Source organism: Prionailurus viverrinus, chromosome B3 (genome assembly GCF_022837055.1).
Source record: "Prionailurus viverrinus isolate Anna chromosome B3, UM_Priviv_1.0, whole genome shotgun sequence".
NCBI classification, from domain to species: domain Eukaryota; kingdom Metazoa; phylum Chordata; class Mammalia; order Carnivora; family Felidae; genus Prionailurus; species Prionailurus viverrinus.
Genome location: NC_062566.1, coordinates 116,079,657 through 116,096,501, shown reverse-complemented (window position 1 = coordinate 116,096,501; position 16,845 = coordinate 116,079,657). Strand labels below are relative to the sequence as shown.

The 16,845-nt window shown below is 52.3% G+C and overlaps 1 protein-coding gene across 4 annotated transcripts in view; it reads right to left on the bottom strand.

The window, feature by feature from the left end:
- The window catches only part of JDP2 (Jun dimerization protein 2), a 38,572-nt gene extending 26,218 nt beyond the window's left edge, over window positions 1-12,354 (bottom strand). Inside the window, exons 1-2 of one of the 4 annotated variants that reach the window (XM_047863140.1) lie at window positions 12,292-12,354; window positions 1,892-2,115 (exon numbers count right to left, since the gene is read on the bottom strand). In XM_047863140.1, coding sequence (XP_047719096.1) covers window positions 1,892-2,092 — 201 coding nt within the window. In that variant the 5' untranslated portion in view covers window positions 2,093-2,115; window positions 12,292-12,354. Of the gene's footprint in view, window positions 1-1,891; window positions 2,116-10,657; window positions 10,762-11,003; window positions 11,119-12,109; window positions 12,188-12,291 lie in introns of those variants that run through there. The other 3 variants (XM_047863136.1, XM_047863137.1, XM_047863138.1) reach the window with 3 other exon arrangements.
- Window positions 12,355-16,845: the final 4,491 nt, after the last annotated feature.

Below are 16,845 nucleotides of genomic sequence, written 5' to 3'. Positions count from 1 at the left end.
GCAAATCCCCGCTGGGCCAGCCCCTGAACCAAGCCACCTGGCTCTTCATTGGTCCCCCGGCCTCAGCGCCCCAGTGAAACGGCTCAGCTGCTGGTTTTAAATGGCACTTATACTGTGGAACGACCCAGAAACGGATGCTTTCAAGTTATGAGCCTGGGAAAGTGAATAGCAAAAGACCAAAGACAAGGGCCCCCCATAAAGAAAACAGAACCTAAATAAGCCAGGAAGTGCTATTAACAGCACTGCTGATTTACAAAATCGACTCAGAAGAATATAATTACCGTCAACTTTCATCTGGTACTTAACAGTCTTTAATGGGCACCTACAATGCACCGAATGCAGGTGTCTCCGGTGCAAATGTCTACAGCGGGGGGCCAAGCAGTTAAGGTAAATGAAGGCAGCTGGTGGTAACAAAAGCAAAACCAACAGTGTAAACAAAATCAAGAACAATAGGGAGGTGTGGGGGTCTGTGGCAAACGGAGGGGAGGAGAGGGGAGGGGAGGGGACGGGAGGGGTGAGGTGGGGCTTTCCATTCCATGTAGCTGTTGCCATGCCAGAACGGGGTACAGTGTGACCAGATCTCCCCATTTTTTAATCAAAGATTAAAATCCAAATTTTCAAGTGAAATGTTGGTTCAAGTTTCTTTTAAAACACTGCACGGGCCAAATAAAACACCTCCGAGAGCCAGATACAGCCCGCAAATGGCCAGTTTGCCCCCGCTGACCAAGCCCCCAGCAGCCCCTCTTTGCAATTTTTATGGTACTCGTGGGGATGGCGGGGGGAGCAGAGCAGTAGCTGTATAAGAAACCCAAGGCAGTACCCGGACACCTTTCCCCACTCAAGAATCCCCCTCTCCGGAAAGGCCAGCCCTCAGCTCCAGGCTACAGGATGGAACCACATCCAGGCGCCCCTCTGCTTAGGAATGAGCACCTATGCTTAGCAGCTTCCGTGCCCGCCCCACCCTGCCCCTACCCCCTCTCCACCTCCTGCCACCCGCTCTTTCTCGCTTCCAGCTTGGCAGCCATTCTGTCCAATTTCTCTGCAGAAATGGCACAGGCTGGGGACCTCGCTGGGGCAGGTCTTCGGACAAACTGCCAGCCCTGGGGAAGTGGCTGGGGCCGCGCACAGCACTGATGCTCACCCACGCTGGGGACTTCTGCTTCTCACCAGTCCCCAGGGAAATGCTGCTCTTCTGCAAGGAAAGGCTCATGGGAGCTGCAGCCTCAAGGGACCTGGGGAGGGAGTGCTTCACACGCGGGTCCTCCGCAAACACCATTTAAGGCGCATGATGCTGAGTGACCGAGGCCATGCCCATCTCTGGCAGCTGCTTTGGGAAGGGCTGCCACACCACCCTTCCCCAAGTGCCTATGTTCAACTCCAGCCTAGGGCCAAGAGGAGTAGAGACAATGATGTGACCGACAACAATAATTTTTCAAGCTAATCCACGATTGGCATTCTCGTGTATCCTTTTCAAAGCATGTGCATGTTTCCACGATCTCCCCTGACCCTCCCAACATCCCAAAGAGATTGCCAATATATTATTATTTATTATTGTTATTAATCGCCCTTCCTTTGCCCCTGCAACAAACAGACGCAGGTTCGGCATCCTGCCTTGGCCCAGAGCTTCCCAAATTTTAACATGTCCGTGAATCCTCCGGGGCGGGGGCAGGAAGCTTGTTAAAACACAGATTCTGATGTAGCAGTTCTGGAGTGGGGCCTGAGATGCTGCATCTCTAACAAGCTGCAGGGGGACATAGGACATACTGGTCCTCAGAGCCCACACCGAACAGCAATGCTTCGGTCACTCAGCAAATGTTGGGGCTAGACCTGGGGCTCTGGCCCAGGCACCCTACCCTTGGATTCTGCCTGGGGGATTACAAGGCTCGCTCACCTCACTTTTCACGGGTTGGGGCCTCTTGCCCAGTTTCACCTCCAGAAAGTGCAAAGGGGCGATCATGGCCCCAATGTTGCGGATGTCGGCGTACTTCAGCTCCTCCGCTGTCAGGGCCGAGCTGGGGAGTCCGGTCAGGGGGCCGAGCCCTGGCAGAGAGCCTGCAGTCACGGAAGGGTCTGGAATCTGCCCAGGCATCATAGCAGGAGGAGTGGCAGCCCAGCCTGGAGTGGGTTCGAGAAGATCAGGACACGTGCCGTCAGCCAGGTGAGAGGTCCCATGAGGGGCTTAAGCCCCCATGCCTTGCCAGGCCCTCTTCCTTTCTTTCACTAATGTTCCTCTAAACCCCTTCCCCACCCAGTCATTCCTCCTGCCCTTAAGTTCATTCTGTCACAGAGGGAAACGCTGATCAGTTAACTCCCAGCAACATTATTTTTGGCACTGAAGGCAATGCTTAACCCAGACATAGGTCACACTGATTCAGTATGTGCTATGTGCTCGGCACTGCGGTAATCCCATGAGACACAGTCAGACCCATTACGCAGAGGCAGAAGCCAAGGCTGAGAAAGATAACTTGCTCAAGACCGTACACAGTTAAAACTGGGGTAGCTGGGATTTAAACTGCAGCATGCTGCCTCCAAGGAAAATGGATTATAACGGTGAGATTTCAAGCACCTTCGCACCTGTTTGAGAGGGAGCTATTTTTGGTCTGGCACGGTGCCTCCCCTCAAATCACACATCCCATTCTGCATACTTGTTAAGACACCCTGAATATGAAATGAAGCAAATCAGAGCTAAAGGTAAGTGTGTGTGTGAGTGTGTGCATGTGGCATCTATGAGGAAGATACTGAGGCAAAGAGATGAAATTCATTAGCGTGTGCTTTCCCAGTGGCACCCGGGACCAGAAAAGTCCTCCCTGGTCTCTTCGTTCTCAAAGCAAACACATACTGTGGCTCTGCCAGGCCCAGAAGGTATGCAAGGGAAGAAAGATTCAGGCATGAAAGAAAGACATAACTTAGGTCAATACCAAGGGAATTCTTATTTCTTCCTTCTCTCTGCTGGGAGAAGTTTGCGAGTAAGAAACGGTCACTTCAGGGTGTGGATGGCAGTGAAGAAAGCATGTCTGCCAAGAAAGTCAGACTCATCTGGTCCCCCATAGGGCTCGTATCCATCCATCCATCCATCCATCCATCCACCCATCCATCCAATTGTTGACCACCTAGGAGCCAGGAGGCACTGAGAATATGCAGATCAAATGTGCACAGCCTTATAAATCACAAATCTGCTCCTAGACTCCAGGAAGAACCTCTCCCCCTTCCCAACCTCTGCATAGGGCTGTAAAATCAAAACCTCGACTGTCCTGGAAATCCTGGGGGAGCTTTGACCTATCTTTCCATCTCCATCAGTCTCTTCCCATGAAGAAGGAGGTATTTCTCGAGACAGGGGAGATGTGACATCCACTGCACGCACTTCTCTGTTGGCCACAATTCTCACGTGGCCACGCTGCCTTGGGCTCTCTGCCTCCCGCAAGAGTGGCCCTTGGGGGTAATCCATGATCCCTTGTTCCCGTTCAGGTTGCCAGGTCTAAACTGTGGGAGAGGGGCTCACCAGGGAGCCCCTTTCGGCCACACGTTCTCCATCTCCGTTTCGCTTTCAAGGTGAAATTTGGTTCCCTACCCAACCCCGTGTCTCTTTCTCAATAGGTTCTGCACTCTGAAGGGGAAAAGCATGTGAGGGATTTGTACCCTCTAACCACAAAGGCTTTCACTGGACATCACTTTCTTTAAAGTGGACAGGGGACCTACCATTTTGGCCTCGGCACACCAGCCACATCTGCCTATAAGGCCGATTGTACGGAGTTCCCTGCCTAGCACCCAAGTTCACATTTGGTGCCCCAGGCCCTACATCTGTGTTCCACCCGCTCTGCCTCCCACACCCTCCCACACCGGGGGGCCCTCAGCCCTGCCTTCCCATCCCACACCTTTCTGCCCTCCTTAGCACCTAGGGTCCCCCAGGCCGTCTCAGAAAAGGATCTGAGACTCATTCGCATCAAGTTATAGTCTTAGAGCTGGAAGAGGCCCTGTGCTTATCTAAACCACATCCTCATTTTGCAGATGAGGAAATTAAGGCTCAGAGAAGTTAAACAACTTGCCCAAGGTCACACAGGGGAAAAGCCAGGGCTGGACTCCTGGTCCCTGGGTTTTAGAACCAAAGCTTTCTCACCCCGTCCTTTCTGTTTCCCCTCCTGGCATTCAAGAGAGATTAATGCAGAAGGAATGACATTTTAATGGTGGGTTTTGAGACACTAGCCCCTAGTGGAGGATTGCTCTCTTGCACAGAAGACCCTCTATTCTGCCTTTTTCAGTGCAGATCCAGGTTTAGGAAGCTCCCTGAACACCCTCCTGGGTGAGAGCCCAGACATGGACATGGCCCCTCAGACATCTTGCTTGTGGTGTGTCAGTGTACTGTGACCTTCCCTAAACCTGAGCCGGACTGAAGTCACCCTCGCCCCCGCCCCCGGAGGCAGGTCTGCAATGCAGAGAAGGTGGCAGCTTCCTACCCCAGGAGGCAGCTCTGGGGTGGAGTGGATCAGCTTGCCTGTCTCCCGGGGCCTCCTCCAGGGAAAATACGAAAGGGGCCAACGTAAGGACTCATTCCTATGCGGCAAAAATGATGCCTGGGCCCAGCCATGTGGACACCTCACAGGCAGAGGGGAGTGATTTCAGGCCACCGGAGCCGGCCTGACAAAAGAAACTCACATCTCCTTTTCAGGAGAGGAGCAGACCTTACAAAATCCCCTCTGGCAGACCTGAACTGATGCCACAAGGAGTCAGTGGCTCCTAAAAGGATGCTCGATTACAGAAAGGCTAATCAACAAATACTTACTGAATTAATAAATAAATGAAAATGAATGAATGAACAAATGATTAAAAAAAAAAATTCACGGTGGGGCAAACTTCCGTGAGTGGGGTAAGGATCTGTCTCTGGGAGTTGAGATGTTCGTTATCCACCTCCAGATTATTTGTTCCCACAGTAGACCCCAAGAAAAATACTCCAGAGGCTTCTGTATGTTTCCCTGCCTAAGCCATCTCGGGAAGAGACGCAAGCCAGACCCCACTCTATTCCGGGAATGATAGTCTCTGCTTGCAGCTTCTGTTTATTTTCATACAGATGGTATAAATGAGACACTAACAAATGATCCCAAAATATAATGGATTCTTTGCTACTGTGGAACCCCCTCGGAGGGGCAACCACCCCCTGGGAGCAGCAGCCCCATAAATTCTTGCCATTCCTGCTCCCCTGTGAACCCATCCCAGTGACAAGCCTCACTCTGAGGCTCAGACACCAGGCTTTCCTCTGCAGAAGCAAACATCCCCCCTCTCCCTCCTCCCCCCCCAACAAGGGCGCCCCTAAATGCTCAGATACAAACCACAAAGTCCTTAACACATGCCATTCCTAGGAGACAATCACAACAGCTGACATTCACCAGCACGAAATCATCCTACAGAGCTCTGGGGGTGGGGGTGGGGGGCGCAGGAGCAGGAGGGGCTCCCTTTCAGAATCGAGTCTTCACTAACTGGAAAGAGCCGGCTGACGATCCAAGGTTGAAAGGCAGCTTTGGCGATTTGAAAAATAAAACAATTCGATGTGATTTAGGGATCTATAAAAATGGGGGGGGGGGGCAGTGGCAAGGAACCAGCAACAGCCAGGAGGAATTTACCCACTTCAAGGAAGACATAGGAAAGATGACAAGAGGTGAAATCATCTCCCAAACTGCTTGTTCCATACGGAAACAATTTAGGAGGAAAAAGAGAACTATGCACTCAAAGCTTTGGGGGAAGAACCCAGAGTTTTTTTTCCCTTCAGGGCCCCGGAGGTCGGAAAGGAAGATAAACACCCTCCAAGTCTCTGTTAGTAACTGGGATGCATAAATAAAGAGCAGGCTCTACATGTCTGCAGAAGACCAAAACGGGAAAATGGGGCTTGACCTCAAAAGACAGGGCCTAGAACCCCAAATGATTTTGACAATTTGGGACATTGACCAGGAACAACTTGGAAACTAGCCAATAAAGAAAAGCTGGGTAATGCACAGATCGGGGATGAGACTGGCAAGGGAGGCATGAATAAGACAGAATGTGTCCAGGAAGTCACAGTAGACCCTAAGCTGCTACGGAGCCTAAGATCTGGGGAGGTGTGAGGCAGCTCCCTTAAAAGCGGGCTTGGAAGAAATAGGGACCCGATGGGTCCAAGAGGCAAGAACCTAAAGCAAAGATCTGACGGCTGTACCCCCCTGTTCTGACTTACTCAGGGTCTTGTAGGAGCACAGGGTGGGGCGCTGCCTTGTACAAGCCCAAGAAAAGCCACAACACACTTCAATTCCAGAAAATGGGCCCTGTTGGAAGATGCTAACATGGAGGGTCATTTCGGCCAAAAGAACGAAAAGCAGAGGTAACCTAAGTTTTCCTCTCTTGTCTTCTTCTCTTGTTTCCTATATGTAAATGTGTAAGATATCATTGATTTAATGGAAACATCTACAAGTAAATAATAGTCTTGCTTTGAAGGGTCATGCTCATAATGGGCTATTCTTGTTGAAAAGTGTCCAATCATCATCATCTTCGTCCAGAATGGCAAAGACAGATGAAAGGCGGTAGGGGGTAAGTTAAGAGAAAGTTAGGATCTGCACTGTGGACTCTCTGTCCACAGAAATAAAAGTTTAAGGGAGGCTCTAAAGTCCCTGGGCCTCTTTGAGAAGGGCAGCCCCCCTCCAGGCAAACAGCTGGCCTGGGCTGGCATCGGGAGCCCGGGATGGGCACACAATGAGTGCAGAGGACCCGAGGCTGCAAGGCTCAGCACCGAGAGAAAGTAGAGATGAGTGGGGGCAGGCCAAGGAGCAAGGGAGCTCAGGGGTCAGGTCCCAGGAACCCCAGTGGGGTTAGAAGTCAACAGCAGGTAGCCAGCACCTGAGAATCAGCAAGAGGGGGTGAGAGGTCTCAGGAGCCAGAGCCTAGGAAGATTCCCAGGAGGAAAATGTGGAGGTCAGAAGTCCACGGCCAGGAAGGGGAGGGGGGTTGCAGACAGAAAGGTTCCAGGCCAGTGGTCACAAAACGTAGTACTAACTATCGTGAATCTCGGAGAGTTAAATACCAGACCTGTGCTGGGAGCTAAGGAATCATCTGGAATGATCTGTCTCCTGGAATCTGAAACGAGGTGGGTAAATCAGCTTCCAAAAGATAAGCCGATCCAGAAGGCAAGGAATGAAAGGATGGAGAAATCTCTAAGACTAAGAATGGGGTGGCCGCACAAGTGTCTCCGCACAACTGTCTCAGCTCTGCAGGCAGGAGAGCGAGGCACGTTCGGAAGAGGAACTTGGGAGCACATGTGAGAGCGAATCCCAGGTCTGCCCCTTACTAGCTGTGTGACCCTGGGAGAGTTCCCTAACCCACATCTCGCTTTCCTCAGCTGTAAAGTGGGAATAACAAATAACGCTATTTGGCCTGTAAGGCGGAGGAGAGGATTAAATTAGTTAATACTTGGAAAGTACCTGGAACAACGCCTGCACCTAGTGAGCGTGAAGTCAGCGTAGCCATGAAGGCCTTCCTTCCTGGAGGAACCCTAGTGTTGGGTGACCCATCGACATCCCTTCCGCACATTTCCCACCTAGCACTGATCTCCCTTTCCTAGGGCTGTGAAAAAGATTATTCCCCAGAGGATTCTCTGCTGTCCCACTTTCCAGCTGTAAACTCCAAGGGGCAAGACCATCCTGCATCCAGGCCGTTACTGCAACAGAGAAACAGAGGAGGGCAGATCAATGCTGGGTACAGAGGGGTAGAGATGAGGCAGAATACATGTCTCTCTGCCTTGGCTTCTCCTAAAGTTTCCTCCGGAGGCCAGAACACAGCTGCCTAGCTCACTGGCAAGGCACCACCAGTGTGTTCCCCCCAGAAGCAGAGGGCCAGCATCTTCTGTGTCCTTCAAGCTGTGGTATCCCTACGCTGCTTAGAAAGGGACAGACCTTAGATCCTCACAAGAAGAAAATGAGGGGAGGCAGTGATCAGAGGAAGCCAGCGGCAAGGCACACACTAGCATGAGCGATCCTCGCAAGGCCATCCGGGCCCATAGAGGAAACCGGAACCTCTCCCCGCAGGAAAGGTTCTTCCCTGGAGACCAGAGAAATGCTTCCGACGAGGCCCCGCCTGTTAACACAGCTTTCTCCCCTGCCTAATGTAGGTGCTCAATAAATACACGGTAAGGCATATCTGCCAAGATCCTTATCCCAAACAGCAAAGAGCTGGGAAGGTACTACCACTGGACAAGCCTTCTATCCTCTCTTCCTGCCTCACCCCATGTGCGTTCATTGGTGTCGGTAGTTCATAGTATGATACGTAACACAGACACGCACATGGCGGGTGACAAATTCTTGGCCCTTAAAAAAAATGCCACTGGCCAACTAAAGTTTTGGAAATGGAGCTCCACAAATGGAATCCTATGGGCTGCAGCAAGAAAACAGACAAAAACAAAAAAAAACAACAACAACAAAAACCCAGAATGGGGGGCTCTCGCTGGGCCTCCCACAGCCGGCAAATGAGTGTAAAGAAACACAGACTGAAAATTCCAACCTTGGGTCGCTAAGGCATTTGTCTCCGCGGAGCTTCGAGAGGCCAAACCACACACACACACACACAAGGGTGCACACACGCACACACACACACACACACACACACACACACAGGCACACAGAGCTTGGCAGCCCGTAAGTTCCAGAGCTGGTAACACAAGCCACGGAACCGACTGCCAAGACAAGCAACAGAACGAGCCAGGCCCAGTTTCATTGGCCACCATACGCTGCATATGGCCCGGGACGCAGCCAAAACAGTGTTCTCACCCTCCTCAAAGGCATAGGAGACCCTCTGTTTTCAAACACACCTCCACAGAGCCTTAATTAAAGGAAAATGGAAAAATAATGTGCCTGCTGCTCTCCCCCTGCCTATATAGGTATGCACACACACATACCCGTACACACTCACTCTATTTTTCTCTTCCTCTCATTTCAGTTTCAAACATAATTCATTCACATGGAAAAAAGCAAACTGCATCCTGCAGCAGAAAAGCAGAAAAGAGTGTAGCTTGCCCTCAGCCCTGGCTCTGGCTGCTCAAGTTGAGCTGGGGCAGAATGAATACTGAGCAGGCCAACCTGGAATGGCACCGGCCCCTCTCTTCCAGGGCCGAGCTGGAAACAGAGACACGGGGGAGAGAGGCAGCCCACTGCAACACCAGCAGCCCCACGACAAACAAACGAGCCCCAGAGAGCCCAGCCCTTCGAACCCTGGCAAGGATTCTGCAGGTTGGAAAAGATGCCCACAGGTCTTGCAAACAGGTGGGGCAGACAACAGACCCTGGGCTGCGAGGCATTGAGTGAGTAGAGAGATCCTTGTCCAAATCCTGCCTTAGGGGACCCTGTTAGCACTTATCAACACATCTCCTTGGAGGTGGCTGCTACCAACCTAGGAGGAAAGTCAGAGGCCCCAACGCCCGTGCCTTCCAACAGCCCTTCAAATCTCACAGCACCCAGCTCTTCAGGAAGATTCTGGAGCTGCTGGTAGCTCTGAACCAAGGCCAAAGAAGAACAGGAACAGAAGAGTCTTTCAGAAATCTGTCCTCCCTGTTTTAAACAAGGCAAAACCTTCACCAGCCAGAGGCACGAGAATAGATCTTGCTTCTCTTCCCCGGTCCTCAGGTTTATAAAAAGGCAGAGCCATGCTCACTCACACCTGATACCTGGTTAAACTCTCCCCTAGAAACCTGCAAAGGAAGATAAGGCATCCATCCAAGCTGCAGCCAGATTTGCTGGAAAGATGAAAGCAATGGGAGGTGTTTTAAAAAACCCTCAGGGGAGGGAGGTGGGGGGGCAGGGAGGGAGATGATTTGGGAACACAGTTCAGAGCAAGGGCTTAAAGGACAAGCAGGCATCCAATCATGCTTTAACGCTCCAGGTCGGATGCTCCTCAACCTATGACCCTGAGGACAGACCACCAAGATTTAGACCTGAGTACACACACCCACACGGTCTGCAAGCCCTTTTTGGAGAGACCTGAGCACATCTGCCCTGAGCACATGTGCTCAGGTCATAGAACCAGGCCCCGGACGCCAGTCGGGAGAGCCTTACACTGAGCAAGGGTCAGGCAACTTTGTAACGGGAGCTGACCCAAGGGGTCAGTTGAGTTCCTCTTCCACCAACCTCTATCTCCAGTCGCTAGGATGGCCCATCCATCCCTGCAGAAAAGCCAAGGACTCCCACCTTCCCAGCCCCTCCCACTAAGCCCGGGTCTCTCCACCCCGGGGTCCGGGGATCCAGGCCCTGTGGCCCAATCCCTCAACCTCCTTTGAGGGGCGGGGCAGAAGAGAGTCTTCTGGGCTGGGCAGGAGAGGAGGGGCAGGTTACCTAGCAGACTTGCCTCCTTATGTAACCTGGCTTGGGAGCCAGGGGCAGCCCAAAGGGGCCCCGGGCCGCCCCCAGTCTCGCTCCCCACCCAGAACCCGGGAGCAGTGGCCCCGAAAGAACCCTCTTCATTGGATCGAGAGCCCCAGCCCCTGTCCAGGCCCTCAGAGAGCCGCGCTTCCCCCCAGGGAGCGGAGTGGGGGCCGGCACGACTTGCCAGCAGGTCCCTGTCATCCCTCCACCACCAGCACCCTGCACCTCCCTGGCCTTTCGGCCTCCATCTGCACCCCCACCTCCCGTCTCCCCCGGGCACTTCTCTCCCCACTCACCCGCGTTCCCCGCCGCCCGAGAGGAGCACCTCCCGGCAAACGCACCGGGAAGGAGCGCGCGGGAGGGAGGCGGAGGCAGCGCCCAGGCTGTCCCGGGAGCGGACGGAGCCTCCCGTCCCAGGGCGGGAACCAACAAGGCGGCCGCCGGCTCCCCGGCGCCGGGCGGGAGGGGCCCGTGCTGCAGCGCCCCCCGCCGGGACCGCTGGCGGGCCCGGGGCCGCGGGAGCCTCCCCTCCCCGGCCCGCGCGTGGGGGCGGCCGTCCCAGGTGCCGGCGGCCGGCGCGCCCCTCCCGCCCCGCCCCGCCCCGCCCGGCCCGGCGCCCCCGGCGCGCGCCCTCGCACCCACCGTGCACTAGCCGCGGGCGGAGGCGGCGCCCCCGGGGCCGGGGCCCGGCTGCAGGCGCCGTGCCCACGCAGCGCCGCTGCCGCCCGGCCGCCGAGCTCCGCCCGGTGCCCAGGCCCGTCCCGGCCCGGGAGCCGCCGCGGCGCCAGCCCCGCCGCCGCTGCAGCGTCCGCCGCCGCCAGCGCCCCCCGTCGCGGCCGCCGAGCGTCCCTCCCGCAGGCTGTGGCGGGCGGCGGGACGGGTTGCATCAGCCCCGGCTATATAGCGGCCCCTGGGCGGCGGGGAGGGGTCGGGAATGCGGAACCCGCCGAGCTGCCAGCTCCAGACGTCAGAGGGGGACGGAGAGGAAGGGAAGGAGGGGACAGGGAGGAGGGGGTGTGGATCCGGCGCCTCACACCCACTGACCTTCACCTCCCCCGCCGCCCCGGGCGCCCTCCTCCCGCCGCTCCTCGCGCTCCTCTCCCCGCGGGGGCAGCGGCGGCCCGGGCTCCCGCGCGTCCCCCGGCGCCCACCCCGCGGGGAAGCAGGACGCGGCGGGCGGTTATGTAAGAGCATCCCCGTGCACAGCCGCTTCCACCCCGCGACCCACGCCGCCGCTCGGGAGAGGGAAGCGAGAAGGCGCCGCGGCGGGACCGGCCCCCAAGCTCCTGGAGGCACCCGCAGCCTGCGTGGAACCATCTTCCTCGGTCCTCAGCGCTTTTCCCCAGACCCACGGGGGGTCTCAGCACGTTTTCATCCTTGGACACTGCACGACTGGGGGGCGTGAGGGAAGGATCTCGCGAGCCGCTTTTATTTTGCGGTGAAGGATGGGCAGAGGATCGTCCCCACCTACTAGCCCACCGGGCCACCACCGCAGGCGCCCTCCCCTCCCCCCCCCCCCCCCCCCCCCCCCCCCCCCCCCCCGGTGGCTCGCTGCGGGAGGCTGCCCTCCTCTGGGGCTGAGAGCCCACCGCTTTCTCTGGGGCTGCACCGGCTGACCCCTGGGCTTTCCGGCCCACTCCAGCCGGCTTCTTTCGGCTCAGGGCCACTCCCGTGAGCAGACCCAGCCCTCGGCCGACCCCAGATGGCCTCTCCCCCATAACGACTTCCACTACCAACTTTACTCCCACCTTTCATCCTCCTAGAGTGGTAGATGGTTAATGGCGACTCCAGAGGAAATGCGTCCTCCACGGTGCCCTCCAGTATGTAAAGGCACAGAGACACAGAGCCCTCGTGCGCACGTGTGGCTCCTGAGGCCTTGGCACCATGGTTGGCATCTCCTACCTCCAGACCCCCTGGGTGCCCAGCCTACCTTTCTGCCTAAGCCAGATAGGAGTGACAGTGTTTATATTCAGTAACCTTCAGCCTCCTTCCCAGAGTGATGTCAGGCCATCACCCAGAGAAGAAAGGAAGTGAAAGAAAAAGTTCATGCCTTCTTGGAGCGGAGATGCTCAGAGTGAAAGAAACAACAAGACTCGAGACAGATGGGAGCAGAGGAGCAAAACCCAATGAGCGAGTCTCTTCAGTAGGAGTACAGTCCGATTTTATTCTCCTTACTTCCCAGTGCAGCGAAATCTTTCTGGGTGAGAGGGAAAGACGGATCAAGCGGATCAAGCGCCCAGGACATTGACTGACCGTTTTCAGTTTTCACCTCCACCATCGGCTCCCTCCCTCAAAACGTTGAAGTTAACAAGTAAAAACAAAGTAAGGTCCTAAAAGAACACACAACGGAAAACGAGCAGTAATCTGATAGTCTTGTGGAAGAACATGACTCTGAGCCCCAGTAAGGCCAACTACACCTTTACTAGGGCATAAAGATCAAAGCTGGGTACTATGAAACTGCCTTATGATGTTTCCCCCATGAGACTGAGGTCTGGACGTTTATATGGAAGAAAACATTGAACAGGGGCAATGTTTCTTTACGCGTCTTCGCCTGGGACTTGGAAAATCCTAAACTGATCTATGAGTGGGGACTAATAATTAGTGTGTGTGGTAAGAGCAAGTCCTCTCCAGGGCCTGCTTTGGACATGGCTAGGCCACCGGCAGTCCTGCTGGGCTTTTGCTTCCCCCCACAAATTAAATATACTACAGGGGTGGCACTGAGGGGGGTCTTTCGCCCCTCTCCAACTCCCGTTAGCATCCATTAGGTTCTCTCCATTATTATCTGGAGTTTTTCAACTGTATATAGAATGCCATGTAAGCACAGCTTCAAGCCCTCCCTTCCAGCACATTGCCCCCTCCCCGGTCTGTCTACATAGTCATTGCCTCTGGAAGGAGCTAGAGGCAGAGGCCACAGACTGGCTCATTTATGGAGACATTGGCCTGCTTCTCCCTGCCCTGCCATTGGCTCTTAGGGACAGATAAGAGACCCAGCCTCAGAATTTTGAGTTTGAATTTAGCTTTCCTATCCCTTGCAACTAAGAAAGGCCTGATTGATACACCCAGCCCTGGCACACAGGCTGACTGAGATTGCCACATATCTTAAGTGAGTCTGATGAGGCTAGGAATTTTGAGGACCTTCTGGGAAGAAAAGCTTCCAGAAGCTTGACTTGAAACTGCCGGAGTGGGGGGGGGGGGGGTCTACTGAGAGTGAAGCTAATGCAAAGAAGAGTAGAGTATAGCCAAGCAAGAGAGGGAGAGACCTATCAAGCTCAGACGGCATTCCCAGCCATGCCTGATGCCATCCCTCCCTCTGGAGTTTTTAGCTGTAGCAATCAGTGAATTACATCCTACCTAAAGCAGTTTGAATTTACATTTCCTGTTACGACGGTCCTTAACTTTCAGTGGTTCCACTTAGGATTTTTCAGCGTTAACAATGGCGCAAATATATGTATTCAGTAGAATCCGCAGTTTGAATTTTGATCTTTTCTGGGGCTAGGGATATGCATGCGATACCCTTTCGTGATGCTGGGCAGTGATAGGTGACAACAGCTCCAAGTCAGCCATGCGATCACGAGGGTAAGCAGCCAATACACCGACAACCATTGTACCCACACGACCATTCTGGTTTTCACTCTCAGTACAGGGTTCAACAGATTACCTGAGCTATCCAATACTTCATTATTAGGTAGGCTTTGTGTTAGATAACTTTGCCCAACTGTAGGTGATCTGAACACGTTTAAGCTAGGCTAGGCTAAGCCATGCTGTTCAGTGAGTTAGGGGTGTCAAATGCATTTTCAACTTTTGATATTGTCAAATTATGATGGCGTTCTCGGGATGCAAGCCCACTGTAAGTCAACGAAGGTCTGTAGTTGCAACTAGAAAAATCCTGATTAACACCCTGAGTTTTGCATTGCTGACTTACTTAGCTAACCACATTTGAAAGCTTAATGGACATCGATGACTCCCAAGCTCTTTGCCAACGTGAAAAAGTGAATTGGCAAGGTAAAATCATGAATTTCCCCAGACCGGTTTCTCCAATATTAAAGAAGGATGTGATAGTTCTGAATAATCAACCGAGCAACTAGCCTCCTTATTCTAGTGAGTTTAAGACGTGATTCCTCATTTGTCCCCACCTCCTACCTAGTTAGGAGAAAGGTCTTCAACACTAACAAACAGCAAGACTGAGAGTAACAAAGGACCAGTATGTGACAAGGGCCGTAAGCGCTGTAGGAGTTCCGACAGGATCGCTGCTCCGCAGAAAAATCATCCGCTAATTGTTCCATTCAAACTGTGCATGCCAAAAATTGCAAACTAGTACCTGGCAGGCTGAATTTGGTTTTGCTGCCTCAACCACACATTTTTTTTTTTTTAAACCTATCAAAGATTTCACACAAAAATCTAGATTTTTAACTTCTCTTGAAAAAAAATTAGGCATCATTTATTTATTTTTACATTTTCTTATTGTTGATAGACAGAGACAGAGCACAAGTGGGGGAGGGGCAGAGAGAGAAGGAGACACAGAGTCCGAAGCAGGATCCAGGCTCTGAGCTGTCAGCACAGAGCCCGACGCCGGGCTCGAACTCATGAACCGCAAGATCGTGACCTGAGCGGAAGTCGGAGGCTCAACCGACTGAGCCACCCAGGTGCCCCAGTGACGTATCATTTAATAGTAAAGATGAAATAGGTTAGGCGGCAGTAACAAACATCCCCCAAAACTCAGTGGCTTCACACAAGAAAGGCTTCTTTTTTACCCACCCAAGACACCTGTGGATCAAGGTGACTGTCCAGGGCAGAAGTCCCATAGGTAATGGCTCAGTATTACACCGCCATATCAATAAGTGTATCCATGGCCACAGTGGCAGGGAAAGAGAGAGAGAGGTAGAGAGGGCCAGCCATGTACCAGCGGTTAAACCTTTCCTCCTGGAGTGAAATAGGTCACTTTAGCTTACTTTGGTCAAAGCAAGTCACATGACCATTTTTAATTTCAAAGAGGTAAGTAAGCTCAGTCCTCCCAGGTACCATGGAGAAGGGAACCATGAATTGGTGAATATCTGTCATCTGCCACAACGTGCACTCCTTAATGGCAACCGTGGGTTGCAGCCCACTGGAAGCTGCCCCTTTGAGATGGGACTTAAACACCCTCCTTTGACATAGTCTCCAATCAGCCTGCCAGATCATTTACAAGACCTGCTGGGCTCCTAGGGGCATTTGATTTTGCAGTTCCTGATATAGACAAAGCCAATTTCAATATTAATCTTCCTTTGTCCCTGGTGAGCCATGGAATTATCACAATTTTTTCAAAAAGTTTTTTTTTTTTAAATTTGCTAATCTTAAAGAAATGCCACCAAAAATTCTTAGGTGAAGGGCAGGATGGTATTATAAAATCAAACAATTCGTATATTCTGAAAATTACAGAGACCTATTTATGATGGTTCTTTCCTACTGCTCTTGCCTTGTCTAATCAAACACCTACCAGGAGAGACCAGGAAGAATGAGCCTCTTACTCCCCTTCCTAGGGTTGGAGAAGAAATTACATGGTAGTGATTTGGGGGAGTGATTTGGTTTAAAGTTTTAAAAGAAGGGCACCTGGGTGGCTCAGCCTGGTCAAGCGACTTGATTTCACCTCAGGTTGTGATCCTACGGTTTTGTGAGTTCGAGCCCCGCATCAGGCTCTGTGCTGACAGTATGGGGCCTGCTTAGGATTCTCTGTCTTCCTGTCTCTCTGCCCCTCCCCTACTTGCACTGTCTCTGTCTCTCTCAAAATAAATAAATAAACTTAAGAAAATAAAAAATAAAGTTTTAAAAGATACATATGATATATTAAAATATATGACATATGATAAAATAGAAAATATACATTTTCTATATATTATTAAAATATATATTATCATATATATGACATTTTTAATGTGATATATATTTTTTCAGGTATTTAAAATTTTTTTTTAATTTATTTACTTATTTTGAGAGAAAGAGAGAGAGAGAGAGAGAGCACATGAGCAGGGAAGGGGCAGAGAGAGAGGGAGAGAGAGAGAATCCCAAGCAGGCTCCATGCTGTCAGCGCAGAGCCTGATGTGGGGCTCAAAATCATGAACCTGTGAGATCATGACCTGAGCCAAAGTCAAGAGCTGGAGGCTTAATCAACTAAACCAGGTGCCCCTGCCTTTTTTTTTTTAAAGCTGAAATACTTGAGAAGAAAACTTGAGTTGAGAATGAGAAGGCTTTCCTTCCAATAACTACCAATGAGAATTTTATGAAACAAAAAGGTATGTCTAAAGGTTTAATAATAAATTGGCACCCACAGAAATGCAGCCATCTCCGGGGAAACTTTCTCTTGAATCTAACACAATAGGTCTTTGGAAGATGAAGAGATAGTAAATGCTGGTTAAAATGCTGGGCCAGGTAGAATTAGGGAGAAAAGTGTAGTGGATGTATGCTGTTCTCTTCAGCATTCCTTTTTTATGAGACCCACTACTGTCCTTCT